Source organism: Muscardinus avellanarius, assembly GCF_963383645.1.
Source record: "Muscardinus avellanarius genome assembly, chromosome: 7".
NCBI lineage: Eukaryota > Metazoa > Chordata > Mammalia > Rodentia > Gliridae > Muscardinus > Muscardinus avellanarius.
In genome coordinates, this window is record NC_137793.1 from 57,217,316 (window position 1) to 57,239,703 (window position 22,388).

The 22,388-nt window shown below is 41.9% G+C and overlaps 1 protein-coding gene across 1 annotated transcript in view; it reads right to left on the reverse strand.

Annotated features, from left to right (window-relative positions):
* Positions 1–623: 623 nt before the first annotated feature.
* CNST (consortin, connexin sorting protein) overlaps positions 624–22,388 on the reverse strand; it is a gene marked incomplete at both ends in the record, with an annotated part of 58,025 nt that continues 36,260 nt past the window's right edge. The window contains 3 exons of the mRNA XM_080698690.1: positions 624–829; positions 6,286–6,421; positions 17,223–18,094. Of these exons, the coding sequence (XP_080554816.1) occupies positions 624–829; positions 6,286–6,421; positions 17,223–18,094 (1,214 nt within the window). The remainder of the gene's footprint in view (positions 830–6,285; positions 6,422–17,222; positions 18,095–22,388) is intronic.

Consider the following 22,388-nt stretch of genomic DNA (forward strand, 5'->3'; position numbering starts at 1 on the left):
CCTGCACATCATAGTCAAGTAAAAAGAATAAAGATAATCTTTGTTACTCTATGTTGGATATTTGCTTGTGAGAAATGCTTGAAACATGTGTGCACAAATGGGCCCACAGCCCACACGCACAAAACCATTTAAAGTGAAAAAAAGAATCTGGAAACAATGTGAAAAGCCTACATTACCTAGCTGTCAAGGTTAACTAAAAAGTGACATTGAAGCCGTAAGGCAATTCTTTTTGATTATGCATTAACTTATTGTACGATGGCTGGAAGCAATGCGAGGGACTGACAGAAGTGAACCAGAAGTGTCCCTTAACCATTCGCTTGACGAGCTAAAAACAGCATGTTCCAACACTGCCCTGCACACTCCGCTAGTGAACCTGATCACACAGGACGCAGCAAGGACATGCAGTCCTCCTCACAGACCGCCCCACAGCCGTGGCGCTCAGCTCAGTATCTGCTCACGATGAGTTCAAAGACTGCTCCTCTGGGCCGCCACATAAAGCTGCTGTTTCTGAAGTGTGTAGGTCCTTGCTGGGGCTGGGGGATGTTTCAGAACTCCTGAAATGAAGCTGTTTGGAATCTGCATGGTGCACTCTCATTGCTAGCGCTCGTCCCTCTTGAGTGGTGCTAGGAGAGGTAGATCCAGTGCTTAAGCTCGGCCATTCCCTGCAGTAACTTGGTATAATAGAAGTCCACGTTGTCTGCAAAGTCTGTACACACAGGTGACTCCATGTCACCAAAAGTGCAGTATAACGCAGTTCCTCCAACACTAAGGAAAACCGTTGCTATGCATAGCAAGAGCAGTAAAATACAGGAGCCACCGCCACCGTCATCTGCGGACACAAGAGCAGAGCAAGTTTAAGACATCATCCACAGGGCAATCGATCCCAGCATCTGCCGTCCCTTCACTGATTATGATAACAGGGTGTTTCTAATGTTAGTTCTCTAGAGTTAGGACTTACAGACTGAAAACACATGCATTGACTCTACAAAGACTCACCTGTCAGTTACTACAAAGACTCACACTGCGGGGCCTATGGACACTGAAATTAAAACTACCTCATTTATACAATGAAAAGAAAAATAGCAGTAGTCCTCCGATGTGCTCATAGTGTTACTTTAGAATACACACTACAGCCTTATTATCACAATTTCTTTTGCGTAGCTGGGTGTGGTGGCGCATGCTTGTAATCCCAGCATTCGGGAGGCGGAGACAGGAGGATCGCGGTTTCTGGACAACCTCAGCTACTTAGTGAGGCCCTCTGCAACTCAGTGAGACCCTGTCTCAAAATAAAGAATAAAAAAATTGGTTAGGGGGTGTAGCTTGGAGGTAGAATGCCCTGGGTTCCATCCCCAGACCCACAACAAAACAAAACAAAACAAAACAACAACAACAATTCCCTTCACAGTCACACGGGCATTTTACTTCCAAGCTATACTCCCAGCCCTATTTTTAAAAATTCTTTATTTTGAAACAGGGGCTCACTAAGTTGCCAAGGGCCTTACTAAGTAGCTGAAGCTGGCCCCAAACCTGCAATCCTCCTGTCTCAGCCTCCCATGTACTGGGATTACAAGCAGGCACCCCTCACACCCAGCTTAAAAATAGTTTTCTTTCTTTCTTTTTTTTTTTTGGCGGGTCTGGGAATGGAACCCAGAGGCATTCCACCTCCAAGCTATACCCCCTGCCCAATTTTTTATTCTTTATTTTGAAACAGGGTCTCACTGAGTTGCAGAGGGCCTCACTTAATAGCTGAGGCTGCCTGCGAACCGCGATCCTCCAGTCTCAGCCTCCCAAATGCTGGGATTACAAGCATGCACCACCACGCCCGGCTAAAATTCAGTTTTATATTAAACAATAATAATGTCTTTGGGTGGGATCTCATGTGCATCCTACTAATAACTTTTATTCTTAGTGAGATAGAGAAGTTCTAACCAGTGTATTGATTTCTTTTTATTTGGCTTAAAAACTCTGGTAGGGTTTTTGTGATAAAAAACACTACTTCAGTCTTTCCATATTGAAGAAAATAATTATTTTTTGGTTGAAAATAATAATGATCCCTTATAATTAAAATAAAATTATTTTGAAAAGACTAAATAGTTTTGTGTTCTGCAGCATGATAAAAATGAATGGAAACCTTTTGGGAGGTAACGGCAATATCTACTAAAATGTAAAATAAATATAGCTTCCAACTGGACATTTTGGAGAGTAAAGTAGTGTTAAGTAAACGCAATGCTGGGACAATAGGTGTCAACCAGAGCTCTCTTGGGCCACCTGGGATGTGTGGTTTCAACATTCAGCCCAGCAAACCCACAACCCACTTGTAGGAATTAGCTTAGGGACCTACGTAACACACAAAATCAAACACACAAGTGCCTGCCGCAGAATTTCTTCTAACAAAAAATTGGGAATTACCTAGTTAATCCAGTTACCACAAAACAGTTTAATCAGAGAACATTTATATAATGGAATACTATGCAACTGTTTAACAGAATGAAGTGAACTTAATGTGTTCTCACATAGAAAGATGCATAAGATTCATAACTAAAGTTTTTTTTTCTTTTCTTTTTCCGGTGGTACTCAGTGGGTACTCTACCACTGAGCTACACTCCCAGCCATTTTTATTTTTTATTTTGAAACAGGGTCTCACTAAGTTGCTAAGGCTGGCCCTTCAACTTGCAATTTTCCTGTCTCAGCCTCCTCAGTACTAGGATTACAGGTGTATGCCACTACACCTAGCTCATGATTAAGTTTTAAAAAGAAGTTACATAACAGCATATGAAACTCATTTGTCCTGCTTTTTTTTCTTTTTCGGGGGTGTGGTACTGATGATTGAACCCAAAAGCATTTTACTTCCAAGCTATGCTGCCATCCCTTTTAAAATTTTTTTGTTTTGAAACAGAGCCTCTCTCTAGGTTGCTGACACTGCTCCACCTGTGATCCACCTGTTTCAGCCTCCTAAGTACAAGGGAGGCTCATGATGCCCAAAATGTCATGGCCCACCTATGTTTTAAAAAAGGTACATGTTTATCTGCTAGTGTGTATACACACATATACACACATTAACAGAATGTGTCTTGAAAGAATGATAAGAAACTTTTCAAGCAGTACTCACAGAAACATACTAGGAGGGCTGTGGGACTTACACCTTTAACATCATTACTGTCTGAAGTTTTTACAACTAGCATATTCTACTTTTATTTATTTGCAGTACTGTGGATCGAATCCAGGAACATTATATCTCCAAGCTACCCTCCCAGCCCTAATTTCTATTCTTCATTTTGAAACAGGGTCTCACTGAGTTGCAGAGGGCTTCACTAAGAAGCTGAGGCTGGCCACAAACCTGAGATCCTCTTGTCTCAGCCTCTCAAGTACCGGGATGACAAGCGTGTGCCACCCCACTGGCTCCATATTCTACTTTTATATGAAACAAATTGTATAAAACTTAATCTATATCAAATCATCTTTATTTGGAAGATTTTACAGTAATATATTAATACCGTCTTGTAAAAATTCAAACACAAAAGTATCTAAGAGTCTAAGAAACTGTCTCTTTTTCTCCTACACAATCATATTTTCCTCTCTTTCCAGAGGTAGACACTGTTAAATTTAGTGTTTTTTCTTCAAAATCAAGTATATAAGATTTTAGGACATTTATTCAATGGGTTATATAACTATATGGCTTTGCGATTTTCAGTTTTATTTACTTTTTTTGTGACACTGGGGATTGAACCAAGGCATTCTCTCAGCCTTATTATTTCGTCTTATTTTATTTTATTTTGAAACAGAGTCTTGCTAAATTACCAGGCACTGACCTTGAGCCTGTGATCCTCCTGTCTCAGCCTTCCAAGTACTGGGATTACAGGGTACCCGCCTAATTCCGTTTATATTTTGTGTGTGGGGGTGGGGTACTGGAGATTGAACCCAGGGGCATTCTATCTCTTAGCTACAACCCAGCCCTATTTTTTTTTTTTTTAATTTGAAACAGGGTCTAAGTTGGGAAGGAGCTGACTATGAGGCTGCCCTCAATTCTGTGATCTTCCTGTCTCAGCCTCCCAAGTACTGGCATTACAGGCATGTGCCACCATACCTGGTTTGGTTTACAAAATAGAAAATAGGATGATATCACAGATGCTGTGGGGTTTTTTTGTTTTGATCAGTTTAATATTTTTACCTTTTCTATTTTTGAACAAAGTTCCCTTTCATCCTCTATTCATGTTAGCAATCCAGTTTATATATCTTCCCATATTTGTCTCTGATATCATTTACAGTCACTTCTCCATATCTGTGGGGTTTGTATGTGTGAATTCAAAATACTTGAATGTTGCCAGGCGTGGTGGCGCACGCTTGTAATCTCCACGCTTGGGAGGCGGAGACAGGAGGATCGCGCAGGTTCAAAGCCAGCCTCACTGGCTTAAGCGACCCTGTTTCCAAATAAAAAGTATAAAATAGGTCTGGGAATGTAGCTCAGAGGTAGAAGGGTTCCATCCCTAGTACCACCAAAAGAAAAAAAAAAAAAACCCACAAAAAACCAAACCAACACCAACAACAAAGCTTGAAAATCAACTGTTCTGAATATGTAGAGATGCCTTTTTTTGTCATTATTCCCTAGGTAATACTGTATAGCAATTACTTACAACACATTGACATTGTATCAGGTATTAGAAGCAATACTGGAAGCAGGTTAGAAGTAATACTGTACAACAACTATTCACAAGCACTTGCACCGCATCAGGTATTTCCTTCTTTTTCTTTTAGTAGTATTGGGAACTAAACCCAGAGACATTCGACCTCTGAGCTACACCTCCAGCCCTATTTTTTTTTTTTTTAATTTGGAAACAGGAACTCACTAAGTTGCTAAGGCTGGCTTCAAACCTGCTTTCCTCCTGTCACAGCCTCCCAAGTACTGGGATTACAGGTGTGCACACCCACACCCAGCTGTAAAATTGTGTTTTAACATGGATATTATAAAATTTTAGATCATGTAAGTCTCATATCATATGATTTAAAGAAAGAACTGGCCCTTTTGGGAAGCTTTTGGTGGAAGGTGAGGTTTATTCCTAAGCACTGTGTAAACTACATAGCTTAAGAATAAACCATCACCGCCACCAAGCATTTACAAAAAGCTTCATAATTGTCAAAATGAATTGGAACACATTATCTGACATTTTTTAGCCCTCACTGAAGCAGGGATGAAAATCTTATTCTTATTATCTTAAAGTGATGAACCTGAACCATACTTGGAAAATACACCTAAATGTCTGCAGTTATTTCAACAACACGCTTGTTTTGTAAACAGTCACACTGACAGGTTCTTGGATATCTTTAAAGACTCATTTACCTGAATCTTCCTTGCAACCAGAAAGCTGGCACTGCTTGCTATAGCAACCACCCAGAGGGCAGGCAGAGGAGGAGAAAGTCCAAAAATGGCAACAGTGTTAAATTGCTGCTCTTGGGAGACACTATTTTCTATAGAGTGAAGAGGAAACCACAGAAATATTTTCCACAATAAAAGAGGACTATTAATTGGCCACTGAAAAGGAGACAAATATAGCAAGCCCAATTAAAAGGAGAAGAGAAAAAAAAGGAGAGAAGTATTAAAAGAAACTGAAATGAGTTCTCAACAAGGAAGATTAAGTATGGGTTAAGAAGACTGTGAGTTACATTTTGTAACTTGGTTACTTAAATTTTTTTTGTGTGTGGTACTAAGGATGGTACCCAGGGGCATTCTACCTCCAAGTTACACCCCAAGCCCCCCAATTTTTTATTCTTTATTTTGAAACAAGGTCTTACTGAGTTGCAAAGGGCCTAAGTAGTAACTGAGGCTGGCTGCGAACCACAATCCTCCTGTCTCAGCCTCCCAAATGCTGGGATTACAAGCATGCGCCACAATGTCCGGCTTTGCTTACTCAAATTTGAGGAAAAAATCTTCCATATAATCAGGGGTATACAACTGTATTCCCAGGCTCAGACAGGAGGACGGCAGGTTGGAGGCAAACCTTGGCAACTTAGGGAAACCCTCAGAAACTTAGTGAGACCTTGTTTCAAAAATAAAACGGGCTGGGGTGTTGCTTGGAGGCAGAATGTCTCCCAGTATAATCCCTAGTGCCAAAAAAAGAATGCTTCAAAATAATTTGATGGTTGATTTTATATTTTTCTCTTTCAGAAGATAAAACAACTAAGCATATATTCTTTTATAAATCTTGTTAGCAAAAATTGTATCAGACAGTAATTTATTCTTCCAGCAAATACTAACAGTCCAGACTATAGACAAAGGCTGAAGCAGTTTACCTTGGTCCAAGCTATCCTCCATCTCTTGGAATCTCACTCTTCGCTTCGATGGCTTCTGCTGCATTTGGGCAGGATGAGGTCCTACAGAGTCGTTCCTCTTCTTTAATATGGAGACCAACCCTTCAGCAGGAACAACCTGCCAGAGATCATAAGAACCATTTGTTATACTGAGGTGGGACACACTGATCATACTTTACATATAAATGTAAAAATTCTCAGTCAATTCAACAGATATCTGAATTTTTTTTTTTTTTGGTATGTGTGTGTGTAGTACTGGAGATGAAACCAAGGGGCATTCTACCTCCCAGTTACACCCAGCCCTATTTTTTTTATTACTTTGAAACAGGGTCTCACTAAGTTGCAAAGGGCCTAAGTTGCAAGGCTGGCTGCAAACCACAATCCTCCAGTCTCAGCCTCCCAAGTACTGGGAGTACAAGCGTGTGCCACCACATCCAGCTGATATCTTAAGTTTTTATTATAGGTGTATCCAATTCCTATTAAAAAGAAGTCACAATCACCAACATGTTACAGTAAACTCTGACTTCTGTACAGGTGACTGGTGTATAAGCTCAAACCCCTGACTTTGGACTTTAACTTCTCCTTTAAGTTATTTGGAAAATGCTTACCTACAGACTCTCTTGCTTCTACCCATCACTGCATTTTCCATTCATCAGTAGTTTTTAAGAATTAAACATCGAAGACAAAATATATCTGCTACCAAACTTCTAACATCAAATGAGTGCTATCTTCAGCTCTTCTGAGAATCCATGTACTTACTTAATGATGCTCTATATTCATAACCATGTTAGGGCCACCCTAGAACTTCTCTCAGGGCAAGTTTACCATGGATACGTTTCTTTGTGTACAGAGGATGGCAAAGTATGGCCAGCAAGCTAGAGGCTTTCTACCTAACCTTAAAATTTAACTGGAAAGCAGCTAAGCTCTTTTTCTACACACTGGTTGTTACAATGGCAGAACTGAGTAGTTGCTACAGATCATAAAGGCTAAAATATTTACAACTTGACCCTTCGTGGAAAAGTACAGTGCCTAGCACCTCTTCAAGTCCACCATGCCCCTTTTCTAGGAGGCCTTCTAGTATTCACTGGGCTACCTCTTCCTGTGTGAAAGCAAAAAGGCTTGGCACTTAGAAGCTACAAGCCCTCAAGGCCCAGTGAGAGAGGTCAGCTGGAAGGGCCAGGCTTACTGCGGGCCCCTAAGCAGCAGACTAGTTGACCTGGGAGTGGCGGCTTGCTTGAGGGGAAGGGTGGGTGGGCACTGCGACCTCGCACTGTAGAGGTGGGCGCCTTGTGGCTGCTGCGCCTGCAGGTTGAGGGTTATGTGTGCCGCTTATTGATGGCACAAAACACTTACATGACTTCCACTTCCAGCTAGCCATCTATGATAATGTACTGTGCATAAGAATTACGGGTTGTATTAGGTCTTTTTATAACTCAGAGCTTTTAACGGCAAATAACTCCAGATAATTTTCTACTGGGCTTCTCTGAAAATGAGCCTATAGAAACCATTATCTCAAAAAAAATCAATAAGCAAACAATTTATTCTTTTTATAGACAATACATTTCAGATATCCTTGTTCTGAGAAAATGAGAGTACTTTAGTGACAGTAAAATGTTAAGTACAAATATATAAAAGAATATCTTTCAAATCCTTCTTTACAGGTCTGGAGATGCAGCTCAGTGGCGAGCACTCGCCTAGGATGTACAAAGCCCTGCCTTCCATCCCTAGCACCACTAAAAACAAAAACAAACAAAAAACTTCAAATCTTTTTTTTTTTTTTGGTGGTACTGGGGTTCCTGGAAGCCCTTCTACCTCCGGGCTACACTCCTAGACCTATTTTTATATTTTTTATTTGGAAACACGGTCTCCTAAGCCAGCGCACACGGCTGGCTTCAAACCTGCGCGATCCTCCTGTCTCTGCCTCCCAAGCGCGGGGATTACAAGCGTGCGCCACCACGCCCGGCCAAATCTTTTTTTTTTTTTTTTTTTTAACAAAGCAGCAACATTGAGAGCTCCTTCATATAATAAAGAAAAATGACTGTATTGCACCTTGATGATGATGAAATGGGAAGAAACGCACTTCTGATAAATTTCTAAATAACAAGGGATGGAAAATGGAAATTAATCCTAACAAATGCATTAATACTAAAGATCATTGAGCCAGGTGTAGCACATGCCTGTCATCCCAACTACTTGGGAGGCAGAGGCAGGAGAATTACAAGTTTAAGACCAGCCTGGGCAATTTAGCAAAAATTAAAAAATTAAAAAACAAATCCCCGCACTTGGGAGGCGGAGACAGGAGGCTCGTGCAGGTTCGAAGCCAGCCACGCTGGCTTAAGAGACCCTGTTTCCAAATAAATATATATTTAAAAAAATAGATCTGGGGGTGTAGGCTGGAGGTAGAAGGGTTTCCAGGAACCCCAGTACCACCAAAATAAATAAACAAACAAACAAAAAACTATACTTTTTTCATTACCATATGTCATTATTAAAAGATAAAGAATGAAGCATTATTAAAAGATAAAGAATGAAGTGTGGTGGCACACGCTTGTAATCCCAGCATTCAGGAGGCTGAGACTGGAGGATCACGGTTTGTGGACAGCCTCAGCTACTCGGTGATGCCCTCTGCAACTTAGTGAGACCCTGTTTCAAAATAATGAATAAAAAATAGGGCAGGGGGTGTAGCTCGGATGTCGAATGTTCCTGGGTTCCATCCCTAGGCCTGCAAAATAAATAAATAAATAAATAAATAAATAAATAAATAAATAAATAAATGGCAGGGCATGGTGGCACATGCTTGTATTTTCAGTATTGTGAGGCTGAGATAGGAGGATTGCAGGCTGGGAAATAGGAGACAGCCAGCCTTAGCTACTTAGTGAGGCCCTCCACAACTTAGGGAGACCTTGTTTCAAAAGAAAACAAAACAAATAAATAGGCCTGGAGGTATAGCTCGGATGTAGAATGCCCACGGGTTCAATCCCCAGTACTGCAAAAAATAAAAAAATAAAAAATAAACAATCAAAATGGATGGAACTCAAGAATATTATACTAAACAAGATTAGCTAGTCTCAAGAAATATATAGATGTATGTTTTCTCCTATTTGTGGAAGCTAGAAGGTAAACTAGAAATGAGGGAGACATCAGAAGAGTAAAGACTTCAAAGGAGTGACTGAGGTAACAGTGAGAGGAGAGGGGTGAAGACATAAAGAGCTGAAACAGTGCTACGAATGTGTACACAATTATAGCTCCAATCTCAGAGACGCAAACCAGGGGGAGACAGGAGCCCAGTGAGAAGTCCTCCAGGAGCCGTGTGTGTTTCAATCACTTCCTCCCTCAGTATGATGTATAATTACAATGCACCAAATAAAAGTATTTTTTTAAAAGATAAAGAATACATATTTATTTTTGTGGGACTGGGGATTGAATGCAGGACCTCATGCATGCTAGAAAAAATAAACAATTTTTAAACCCCAAAAATATAGCTTAAAAACCAATTTAGTTCTTCGTGTCAATTAGTTAATTGCTTTCCTATCCAAGCAAAATATGCCAAGCCCTTCTACTGAGAACAAAAAGGATGTCTGAGCTATAATTAATGTAACTGCTATTGACAGCAGTCTGAATAAGTACATGGCTTAGAAAAATCCATTTGAGTCTTCTATATTTGCAAATAGTTCCCTCCCTTCCCCTCAAATATCAATAAGCATCTTAAACAGCATTTTCAGAATAAACTGGTTATAAAACCAAAATTAGTTTGCAACTCTACCAGAATAGTAATTCCTAATATGCCAAGGAAACATTCAGAACACTGCTGTTAGAAATGACTCCTCCCTGAGACTAAGAAGAATCAGACACCTAATAATCATCTTTTTTTTTGGGGGGGGTGGTACTGGGGTTCCTGGAAGCCCTTCTACCTCCGGGCTACACTCCCAGAACTATTTTTACATTTTTATTGGAAACAGGGTCTCCTAAACCAGCGTGCACGGCTGGCTTCGAACCTGCGCGATCCTCCTGTCTCTGCCTCCCAGGCGCGGGGATACAAGCGTGCGCCACCACGCCTGGCTAATAATCATCTTTTAATCACAGAGGCTTTACTCAATGCAGAACCCCAAGGTGGATTTTTTTTTTTTTTTTTTTTTTTTTTTTACCTCTTGTGGTACCGGGGATTAAACCCAGGGGCATTCTACATCTTACCCTGTTTAGAAACAGGGTCTTGATAGGTTGCTGAGGCTGTCCTTGAACTTGTGATCCTCCTGTCTCAGCTTCCTAAGTACTGGCATTACAGGTGTGTGCCAGCACACCCGGCCAGGCTGCTAAATTCTAAACAAGAGTATATCCTTAGTTTCAACTATCAATTAACATTCATAAATCACACATATATGCTATAAATGCCTTAGATACTAACAATTTTGCTGCAGAAGCACTTATCAAATTTACCTCTAGCACTTTTCACTGTCTGGTCTCTCGGAAGCTCAGAGGAGGTGTTCCAAAGGAGTATCTGTTATGGACTTGAGTGACCAAGGAACATGGCAGCAGCCAGTGCTTAGCATGGACTGCGTGCCAAGTGCAGTGCTCAGTCCTTCACACACTAAGAAGGTATGACCCGCAGGTTGAGGGTCCGGAAGAAGCAGAGGTGGGAGGGAGGTTCACCTCTGCAGAGCAGAAGTGACAGCCCAGAAGGCAGCTGGAGATGATGGTGTGCAAAGTGTGTATGAGAGGCGTCGAGGGGACCAGGCTGACTGCAGCATGGCTGGACACACGGGCATGAGGGTGGAGTGGGCCAGACTGCCAAGTCCTGCACAGGAGCCACAGAGAGCCGCAGGAAGGGACCAAGAGCGTATAGGAGGTTAGAGAATGGGAGGCCGTGCTCATGGATTTGTGTGTCATATTGAGACCCTCAGATATATTTCACTTAAATTGTAAAGATTTATTTTATTTTGTGGCACTGGAGATTGACCCTAGAGGCATTCTACCTCTGAGTGATGCCCTGGTCCTATTTTAACTTTTTATTTTGAAATGGTCTTGCTAGGTTGCTGAGGCTATACTTGAACCTGAGGAGAACCGTGATCCTTCTGTCTCAGCCTCCTAAGTACGGGGATTACAGGTATGTGCCATCACACCCAGCTATAAAGTATTTTTAAAAGATGAATACTGCTGGGTGTGCTGGCGCACACTTGTAATCCCAGCATTCAGGAGGCAGAGACCAGAGGATCGTGGTTCACAGACAGCCTCAGCTACTTAGTGAGGCCCTCCGCAACTTTGTGAGACCCTGTTTCAAAATAAAGAATAAAAAACAGGGCAGGGGGTGTAGCTTGGAGGTCAAATGCCCCTGGGTTCCATCCCCAGACCTCCCCCCCCCGCACACAAAAAAATTATAAAAATAGGACAGGGTATAGCTCAGAGGTCGAATGCCCCTAGGTTCTATCCCCAGACCTGCAAGAAAAGAAAAAAAAAAAAAGAAAAAAATAGAAAGAAAGATGAATACTGCCTGGCGTGGTGGCATATACCTATAATCCCAATACTTGGGAGGCTGAGACAAGGAGGACTACAATTTGAGATCAGCCTTGGCAACTTGGCAAGACCTTGTTTCAAAATAAAAAAATAAAATCTGGCTAGAGACATAGCTTAGAGATGAAGTGTCCCTGGGTTCAATATCTAGTATCCCCTCCCATATACACACACAAAGATGAATACTGCTGGGCATGGTGGAAGGCTGGGACAGGAGGATAGCAGATTTTAGGCCAGCCTCAGCAACTTAGTGAGACCCTGTTTTCAAATCCAAAATAAAATAGGGCCTGGGTATATAGCTCAGAGGTAGAATGGCCGAGTTCAAACCCCAGCACCATAAAAAACAAACAAAAAGAAACTTCCAGACAAGTCATGGAAAGCTCCGGATGGCTCTGCGTCTAGGCCACGTCATTCACTGTGCCACTCACTGGCCCCTCCGCACATCGGTTTAAGGCTCCAGGCATATACAGTACCCATGTAAGTGAGACCTTCTGAGTGGGAGAAGATGCCATGAAGGGTGGGAAACTAAGTAGCTATGAAAAATCCAGGAAGAGGCAGCAAAGACATAAATGCAAAAGTTAAAGTGGAGAGAAAAGGACTGGTGCAAGAAACACGGTCACAGAGACGCGTGCGCACTGCAGCCGGTGGCGCCGCTGGCTAACCACGGCCTGCACCAGCTAACCACAAGACCGAGAGGACAGACACGAAAGGCAAGGTGACACCTCTGCACACACTGAAAACAGGTACCCTGAGATTGCCTCGGGGCTTGTTAGCTACTCTAACAGGCCCTGGGGCTGCCGTGGCCAAGAGCCTCCTCTGTGTACTAAGACAGCATGTGCCTTATCTACAGAAGCTGGACTTCCCCTGCTCCCCTGGAAAGAGCCACTCTGGGCAGATCACCATGACTGCTGTCTCTAAGACCTGCCTCTGTCCAAGCCCCACACAGCAGCCACTCACATGATGCATAAAGCATACCGTAATGTGGTGAGGAAACCTGCAGCCACTTCCCTGATCCCAGTGATTTGTCTAGAGACAACTACTTTAAGGAACAGGCAAGAGCAATGAACCAATCACAGAAGTCATTTCAATCGGAAAGCCTCTTTGAAGAAAACACCAGCCACAGTTTTTTGTTTTGTTTTTGGTGGCACTGGGCTTCCTGGAAGCCCTTCTACCTCCAGGCTACACTCCCAGACATATTTTGTATATATATATATATAATTTTCATTTGGAAACAGGGTCTCTTAAGCCAGTGAGGCTGGCTCTGAACCAGCGTGATCCTCCTGTCTCCGCCTCCCAAGCACAGGGATTACAAGCGTGTGCCACCACGCCCGGCCCGGCCATGGTTTTGGATTGCCACTCTTCTCCCCATAAGATAGTGCTAGGTAATGTCTTCTCCTGTATTTCATTCATATGAGCGAAGCAGACTTAAAGACATCTGAGTAAACACTGTTCATCTACACAGGTAGGGAACATGAGCTGCCCTCTCCCAGATAAAAGGCTCTCTAGAACTAGTCCCCAGTGTTCACAGCATGGCTTCCTCATCACATGACCCTTTTGACGATAACATGCTATGTCTGCTTACATTCAAAAAGAGCAGGCCATAAATTCAAGGGCAACCTGGTGAGATCCTGTCTCTAAATAAATGAGATAAATCCAGGCATGGTGGTGCACACTTCTAATCCAGTACTTGGGAGGCTGAGACAGGATCACAGGTTCACAGCCAGACTCAGCAACTTAGTGGAACTATTTCAAAATAAAAAATAAGCGGGGTGTGGTGGCACACGCTTGTAATCCCCACACTTGGGAGGCGGAGACAGGAGGATCGTGCAGGTTCGAAGCCAGCCGTGCTGGCTTAAGAGACCCTGTTTCCAAAAATAAAAAAAGTATAAAATAGGTCTGGGAGTGTAGCCCAGAGGTAGAAGGGCTTCCAGGAACCCCAGTACCAAAACAAAACAAAACAAAACAAAAATCAAAATAAAAAATAAAGTAGGGTACAGGTATAGCTCTAATTTTGTCCAAAATATAAAATACTGGGTTATATCCCCAGTACAAAAAAAAAATCTATTTATCATTATTATAGGAAAGTAAAGTAGTTTTGTTAATCATGTATATCTTTTTGGGGGAGGGTCTTAAAATAGCCTAACTCAACAGACCAATAGTTTTTTTGGAAAATTAGGTATTACTTTCACAGAAAAGACAACTTTAAATACATAAATTTGCAATGCTGGATGCTGTTAATAGGAAAACAGACATTGTGTTAGAAGTCTGAGGAAGGAATAGGTCATTCAGTTGCAATACACAACACTGATTCAATAATTTGGTAACTCTGTGTACTATAGATCTGATTAAAATAATCAAGAGAATGAATATAGGGTCAAGTACTTTACTGTAAGCTCTATTTAATTGGTTTCTTTTTTTAAACTGTGGTCAAACATATAGCATAAAATTGCCATAATAACCCTTTTTTATTTTTATTTTTTGCAGTACTGGGGATGGAACCCAGGGGCATTGTACCTCTGAGCTGTGAACCACGATCCTATGGTCCCAGCCTCCCAAATGCTGTAGTAACCTTTTTAAAGTGTATAACTCATTGCATTACATTCAAAATGTGCAACTGTCACCACTACTCCCTAAATTTGTCCTTACCTCAAAGAGAAACTGTGCTTCCCCGCGCTTGGGAGGCTGAGACAGGAGGATCACAGCCTCAGCTAGTTAGTGAGGCGCTCAGCAACTTAGTGAGACTCTGTTTCCAAATAAAATATAAAAAAGCTCTGGGAGTATAGCCCGGAGGTAGAAAGCCTCTGGGTTCCACCCCCAGTACCACCACACACACACAAAAGAACCCCCCAAAATAAAATAACCAATGTTAATTAAATTTGTTAGGAAAAATTTAATAGCAAAATTATAGTTTGTGAACAACTCACTGGAAAAGACAAGCAAATGCTTTGATTAGGAAAAAATAAAAGGACCTCAGTGTGGTGGTGCATGTTTGTATTCCCAGTATTTGGGAGTCTGAGACTGGAGGTTGTAGGTTCATGGCCAGCCTCAGCTACTTTAGTGAGACTTACCTTAGTGAGACTCTGTTTCAAAATAAAAAACAAAAATAAGGCTAGCGGTGTAGCTTGGAGGTAGAATGCCCCTGGATTCCATTCCCAGTACCGCCCCAAAAAAAAAAAAAAAAAAGGATAATGAACATGGAACCATGTGCTTTCCTATTCTAATTTTGTATAAAAATTAAGGACAAAATCATAGTTTATCAAGAACTGACTATATTGTCAAAAAGATAACCAGCAATCTAACAGTTAAAATTATTTTAAAAAGCTTTTCACAGAGTTTTATTGTGACATATATTTTGTTATCTATCTTTGCATTGCTACTTTTCCATTTTTTCTCTGAAGTTATTTTTCAAGTGATAATGCTAAGTCAAAATAAAATGGGTAAGCAAGGTGTGGTGGTGCATGCCTGTATTCCCACTATGAAGGAGTCTGAGACAGGAGAATCACAGGTTCCAGGACAGCCTAAGCAAGTAGTGAGACTCTCACTACTAGTCTCAACTTAGTGAGACCCTGTTTCAAAATAAAAACAAAATAGGGCTGGAGGTGTAGCTCAGAGGTAGAATGCCCTTGCTTCAATTCCCAGCACTACAAAAAGAAAAAAAGAGAGAGAGAGAAAAAGGATATGGTGGGTATAAATAGGACTTAAAAGCCAACTTTCAAGTAAAAAAAAAAATCAGGTGAAGAAAAAAAGCAGCTCATTTCCTAAATTTCAGAGAAAGCAGCAGGTAACTCCAGACTGATTTGGTGGGATCAGTCCTGGAACTAAGGGGAACTGATTTCACTCTTCCCATACCACCAGGCCACCCTGGGGCAGGGAGATGTTTGGTATAGCTTTTATCTTTCCTTTTTCTGGACTTTTTATTGTACTATCAAACAAAAAAGAATGCTCATTTTCCCCTGACCACTCCTCACCCTGATTTTTTTTCAACTTAACAGTTTAAAAATTCATCTAGTTAGAGCCAGATATGGTGGCGCATGCTTCTAATCCCACTGGGAGGCTGAGACAGGAGGACTGCGCAGGTTCGAAGCCAGCCTCAGCTACTTAGTGAGGCTCTCAGCAACTTAGTGAGACCCTGTTTCCAAATAAAATAGAAAATAGGTATGGTAGTGTAGCCCGGGTGAGAAAGTGTCTGGGTTCCATCCCCAGTAAAACACACACACACACACACACACACACACACACACACACACACACACCTAGTTATGGCCCAGATTAACTTATTATGTTTAAAATATTTCCTTCCTTAGCCAGGCGTGGTGGCGCATGCTTGTAATCCCCGCGCTTGGGAGGCTGAGACAGGAGGATCACAGCCTCAGCTAGTTAGTGAGGCGCTCAGCAACTTAGTGAGACTCTGAGCAACTTAGTGAGACTCTGTTTCCAAATAAAATATAAAAAAGCTCTGGGAGTATAGCCCGGAGGTAGAAAGCCTCTGGGTTCCACCCCCAGTACCACCACACACACACAAAAGAACCCCCCAAAATAAAATAAAATAAAATAAAATATTTCCTTCCTCCTGCTGGGTGTGGTGGCATTTACCTATAATCCCAGTACTTGGGACATGGAGACAGGAGGATCACAGGTTTGAAGCCAGCCTTAGCAACTTGGTGAGACTGTCAGCAATCTAGATGAGGCTCTATTTTGTCTCTTTTTGGTGATGCTGGGGTTCCTGGAAATCCTTCTACTTCCGGGCTGCACTCCCAGACCTATTTTATATTTTTTATTTGAAATGGAAACAGGGTCTCTTAAGCCAGTGAGGCTGGCTTCGAACCCGCGGGATCCTCCTGTCTCCATCTCCAAAGCGCAGGGATTACAAGCGTGCGCCACCACGCCTGGTGATGAGACCCTATTTTAAAATAAAATATAAAATAGGACTGGGGATGTAGCTCAGAGGTAAAATGTCCCAGTACCACCCACACACAAAAATGTCCTTCATCCTATTAGACTGTTTAAAAATTTTTTAAAATATATTAATATGAGGAAGAAACTGAGTACACATTTATTTTTATCATCTAAATGAGAAGAAAAATGAGATTTCCTTATTAGTATGTACTAATCATAATTTCTGACAATGCCAAATAAAAGCCACAGGACTAAAAATAATGTGTTTATAATAATGCTCACTGTATCTGGAGAAATATAATTTCTTGAAGCATAAATAAACGTAATAATGATTAAAAGTCACTTTATTCAATATATACAAATAAATAAAACTAGTAATGACTAAAATTCTATGATAACAAAAATTTCCCCTCATGTTAGGAACCAGGAAAACTTAAAAAAAAAAACAGTATTTAGTATATATATATTAGTTTCTAAGGTTTCACCTTGCTTTTAATTCTACTTCATGTCTAATTTACCTCTGCAATCTCTATCCTTTTGGCAAGATCATCAAGAGAAAGACAGCTATCATCAGAAGGCAGACTCTCCTGCAGACTGTAGGATGCTTCTTCAGGAGAAAGGTCCTGCAGGAGATCAGAGTCGTCGTCTTGGTTATCTTCATAGGAAAGACAATCTTCAGTCTCTTTCACACACCCTTCCAAAAGACTGTTTAGATAGTCTTCTGCCTCCTTACTGACCTGGTCTTCCTCGTCTCCCTTCTCCTCTGGGGCCATAGACACTTCTGGAAGCAGTGTGCCTACGTCAGATATTTTCTTTTCACCAAGTCCGCTCTCTGAGTCAGTCTGTCCCTGTGATGCTTTCCCATCACTGTCTGTGAGATCAGGTTGCCGTGGCTCAGTCAGTTCACTGTTCTGCAGCTCCGAGGGCAACGCCTTAGGAGCATCCTCAAGTGGCAAGTGGAGTTCCTTCCTTTGTGTCTGTGAGTATCCACCCTTAGAAATCAGCACAGGAGGTACAGGGTCACAGCCTGGAGAGGCCAACGGCTCTGTCACTGGTTCACTAGAAGGTAAGATCGCAGGGTCTTCAGGAACGCTCTCTGTTTGGGCCACACCTGGGTGGTCCTCTGTGGGAGCTGCCTGCAGGCGGTCGTCATTCTCTTGGGCATTCTCTCTAGATTCTGGCCCTGTTGTCTCCCAGGACTGGGTGTGGAGCTCAATGGAGGCTTCAGTGCTGCAGGACGGCTCCTCCCTGTGGTCTTCTCCTGCAGTTACTGGAAGCCTTTGGGAATCTGTCTGCCCAGTCATCGGATTACAGCCAGGTCTGCTCTCCTGGGGCTCCCCTTTATGTTGGCTTTCATTACTTGGTTCCATGCCAAGACAAGTATCACTCTCTAAAGAAGAAAAAGAAGCTCTTTAAAAATTCCAAACAATGCTTTGTATAAAAAGGAAGAAAAGGCATGTATAAATGTGGATCAGTGATATTCCAAGTTTTTCACAGAGAAATTCTATTATGTTACACAGTCCTTATGTAGAGGATACACCTCAAGTATTTAGCAAATAATACGTTATGTATAAAAATTAACAAAATTATTCAAAAGTATGCTGATATAAATATTTTGCCTTCATTATAATTGAAAAAGTGATTTTTCAAAGATTTAAAAGAGACTGAATGTTTTGGTCTTTTACATTTTAATGAATACATTTATTGGTCTTTTGAAGTAAGTGAAATTAGAAACATTATTTTCATTATATTTAAGACATGAAATAGTAAGTACATATTTTTATGTGAACCTTATTAAGGCATCTATAATATAAAATATATACAAAAAACAGTATTTGTCTGCTCTCCTAAGACTAAAGGAATAATGTTCTATTCTGTCCACATTTGTAATTTGGCCAATATAGTGATGCACATCTGTAATCCTAGTAGGTGGGAGGCTGAGAGGAGGATCAAAGGTTTGAGAACAGCCTCAGCAAGTACCAAGACTCTCAGCAACCTAATGAGACCCTGTTACAAAAGTAAAAAATGAAATAAGGCTGGGGATATAGCTTAGAGATATAATATCTGAAGGTTCAATCTCTACTAACACACACACACACACACACACTAATTACTTGATATTTATTTATTTATTTATTTATTTATTTATTTATTTATTTATTTTGGTGGAACTGGATTGAACCCTAGGGGTAGCCTACTTCCAAGCTACAACCCCATTCCTTTTTACATTTTGCTTTGAAACAGAATCTTGCTAGGTTGCTGAGTCTCACCTGCCACATTGCTCAGGCTGACTCTGAGTCTGTGGTCCTTCTGTGTCAGCCTCCCAAATACTGGGACTGCAGGCATGTGCATGAGCCCAGCTACTCGCAATGACTTGAAGCAGAGCAACAAAGGGCATCAATAAAAACAATAAGATTGGAAACAGGTTCAGTTTTTGATATCTCTTTCAATTTTTACTGACAAAACCATATTTTTCTTTCACTTAAACCTAAAGAGTTAAAAACCTTCATGAAATAATGAATGAAAATCATACTGATTGGTAGATAACAGAGAAGCTTGCTCACCTAAATTTATTGGTGTGTTTAGCCTTCTTATTTTATTAGGTTTAATTTTTATAGGCATATTTTTTTTGTGTGTGTTACTGAGGATGGAACCCAGGGACATTCTACCTCTGAGTTACACCCCCAGCCAAATTTTTTATTTTTAATTTGAAACAGGGTCTCACTGAGTTGCAAAGGGCCTCACTAAGTAGCTGAGGCTGTCTGCAAACTGCGATTCTCCTGTTTCAGCCTCCCAAATGCTGGGATTATAAATGTGTGCGCTACCATGGCTGGTAGGCATCTTGTTTAATTTACATAAATAATGGACCCAAAGGTGAAGGCGAAAGATAAAATGATAATTTTGTTCCATCTGGTTTTCATTTTAGTACTTTGATAATTACCAATTTACAATTGAGGTCCCTACCAAAAAGAAGGCCTTTCTTTCCTTCTTTCTTTCTTTCTTTCTTTCTTTCTTTCTTTCTTTCTTTCTTTCTTTCTTTTTTTCTTTCTTTTTTGGTGGTACTGGGGATGGAACCCTTCTACCTCCGGGCTACACTCCAAGATTTATTTTATATATTTTTTTAAAATTTGGAAACAGGGTCTCTTAAGCCAGTGCGGCTGGCTTTGAACCTGTGCGATCCTCCTGTCTCTGCCTCCAGAGCTCGGGGATGACAAGCGTGCGCCCCCCACGCCTGGTGAAAAGGCATTTCTTACACTCCCTCCTCAGAAGGATCACAGGTTTTTTTGGTTTTGTTTTGCGGGTCTGGGGATGGAACCCAGGGGCATTAGACCTTTGAACTACGCCCCCTGCCCAATTTTTTATTCTTTATTTTGAAACCGGGTCTCACTGAGTTGCAGAGGGCCTCAGTAAGTAGCTGAGGTTGTTTGCCAACCACGATCCTCAGGTCTCAGCCCCCCCCCCCCCCAATGCTGGGATTACAAGCTGCGCCACCACGCCCGGCTAGAATCATAGGTTTGGGATCAGCATTCAGGAGGCTTTCAGCAACATGGGGAAGACCCTGCTTCAAAATAAAAAACAAAAAAGGGTTGGACATAGCTTGGAGGTTCAATCTCCTGGGTTCAGTGCCCAGTACCAAAAAACAAACAAACCAACCACCACAACTCCCTGCTCATATTTTGGAGAATTGGAACTAAAACTGGCAACCTCAGCTCTGAAATGCCTCAGAACGAGCCTTCAGAAGAGGCTGTGGAGCCTTCTACCTAAGCCCAACTTGGATCAAGAGAAGGAAGAAGAGGTCCCTTTCTGGGGGAGTCTTGCATCCTTTCTCCATCCCAGGAATCAGCACTGCAGAGACTGCAAGCAAGCGTGGACTTCTCACTCCCCGTTGACTTTCTGCTTTGCTTCTGAGCCTGCTGCCTAACCTGCTGGCTAGACACGGTAGGGACGAGGTAGGAACGTCCCTCCGGAAGGACGGCCAGATAGATAGGGCCAAGCCTCTGCTTCACAAGTTTTCAGTACCACAAGGTCAGAAAATGGCCCTTGACACACGTCCACAAAGTTCAGAGGCTGAATGAGATCGGGTACCATATTCCTCAGGTACTGTTCAAACATAAGGCAGAAAGGAGGGAGTGCTGCCCTCAGCTGAGGGTCAGTTACCTAAAAGTCTGCAAATATCTTGGAAGAAAGCTCCTGGTCAGCTGGTCCTGCTGGAGCCACCATCCCTCCCTCCCCAACCACCAGGATGTGGCCCTCCACACGACCTGGGAGCTCCTGCTGCGGCCTCCTGTGCTCCAGGCCTGGCACAGAGGGCAGAGAAGAGCCCTGAATGTGCTGAGGGATTCAAACAAGTTTGGAACTGAAAAGAACAATGGTCTCAAGAATCAAAATGAGACTCCAGAAAAGCTGTAAGTGACCCTACTGCCCACAGTGGTTAGACTGAAGGCAGTCACTGGAAGGACTGCACCCAGTGAGCCAAGACCCACAGGGTGCCGAGGAGTAAAACCTATCCACGGAACAATGTGCCACTACAGAATAACTGGAAAATGGCTGCTTCATCCTACCACTTAGAGACTATGTGAGAATCGTGGAAAAGATGCACAGTAAAAACGCAAAGGGCAAGGGAAAGTCATGCTGCTGACATTCTCGTTAAACACACACTGCTTTATCAGTCAGGGGCAAGAGATCCTTCTCCAGGGCGTAGTCCACATCCCCTCAGCAGGTGGTGGTTAACAGGATGTCTAGATTGTTGGGCCTTTGATAATCCCTACAACATGCTTGAAGCAAAAGCATGATCCAAGCCGGGCGTGGTGGTGCATGCTTGTAATCCCAGTACTTACAAGCCTGAGAGAGGAGGATTGCAGGTTCGCGGCCAGCCTCAGCTATTTAGTGGGGTTCTCTAGAATTTAGTGAGACCCTGTTTCAAAATAAAGAATAAAAAATAGAGTTGGGGATGTAGCTCGGGGTATAATGCCCCTGGGTTCCATCCCCACTACTGAAAAAAAAAGAAGGAAAGAAAGAAAAAAAAAAACATGATTTATTCAATTAGAAATGAGAAGACCCAGGATCTAGGTGTGAATCAAAGCACCAAATAGCTGACTTTATTTTTTTGGTACCAAAAGTTGAGCCCAGAGGCATTCTACCTCCAAGCTATACTTGCAGCCCTATTTTTTTTCAATTTTTAATTTTTAAAAAGGGTCTCATTAAGTTGCAGAGGGCATCATTAAATTGCTAAGGCTGGCCAATCCTTCTGCCTCAACTTCCTAAGTACCAGGATTATAAGTGTACACACCAGATCTGGTTCAAACAGCTGATTTAAACTTTGGTGCCTCAGTTTCCCTATCTGGACTGCATGTATCATAGCAGGGGCCAAGGTAGTGCTTGGTAGTGACTAGTGCTAAGTTTCAAATTCAAACAAACAGCCCACAACAACCGCCCTCCCAATTCATGCAACACAGAGACACATCCATTCCCAGACTAAGTGGCCACCTGTAATTTGTTTCCCCCCTTGAAGATCATTATGAAACTTATTTTTCTGGTTTCCAATATAAATATGTAGAAAAGAAGAACAGAGTACAGTAGAATACTATACCCAAGGTATAGTAGGATATGTAGGATACTTGACCCAAGGTACTATTCTTAACTTGTCTCAAGAGAAAAGGAGATAAGATTGAAAAAAATGAAAA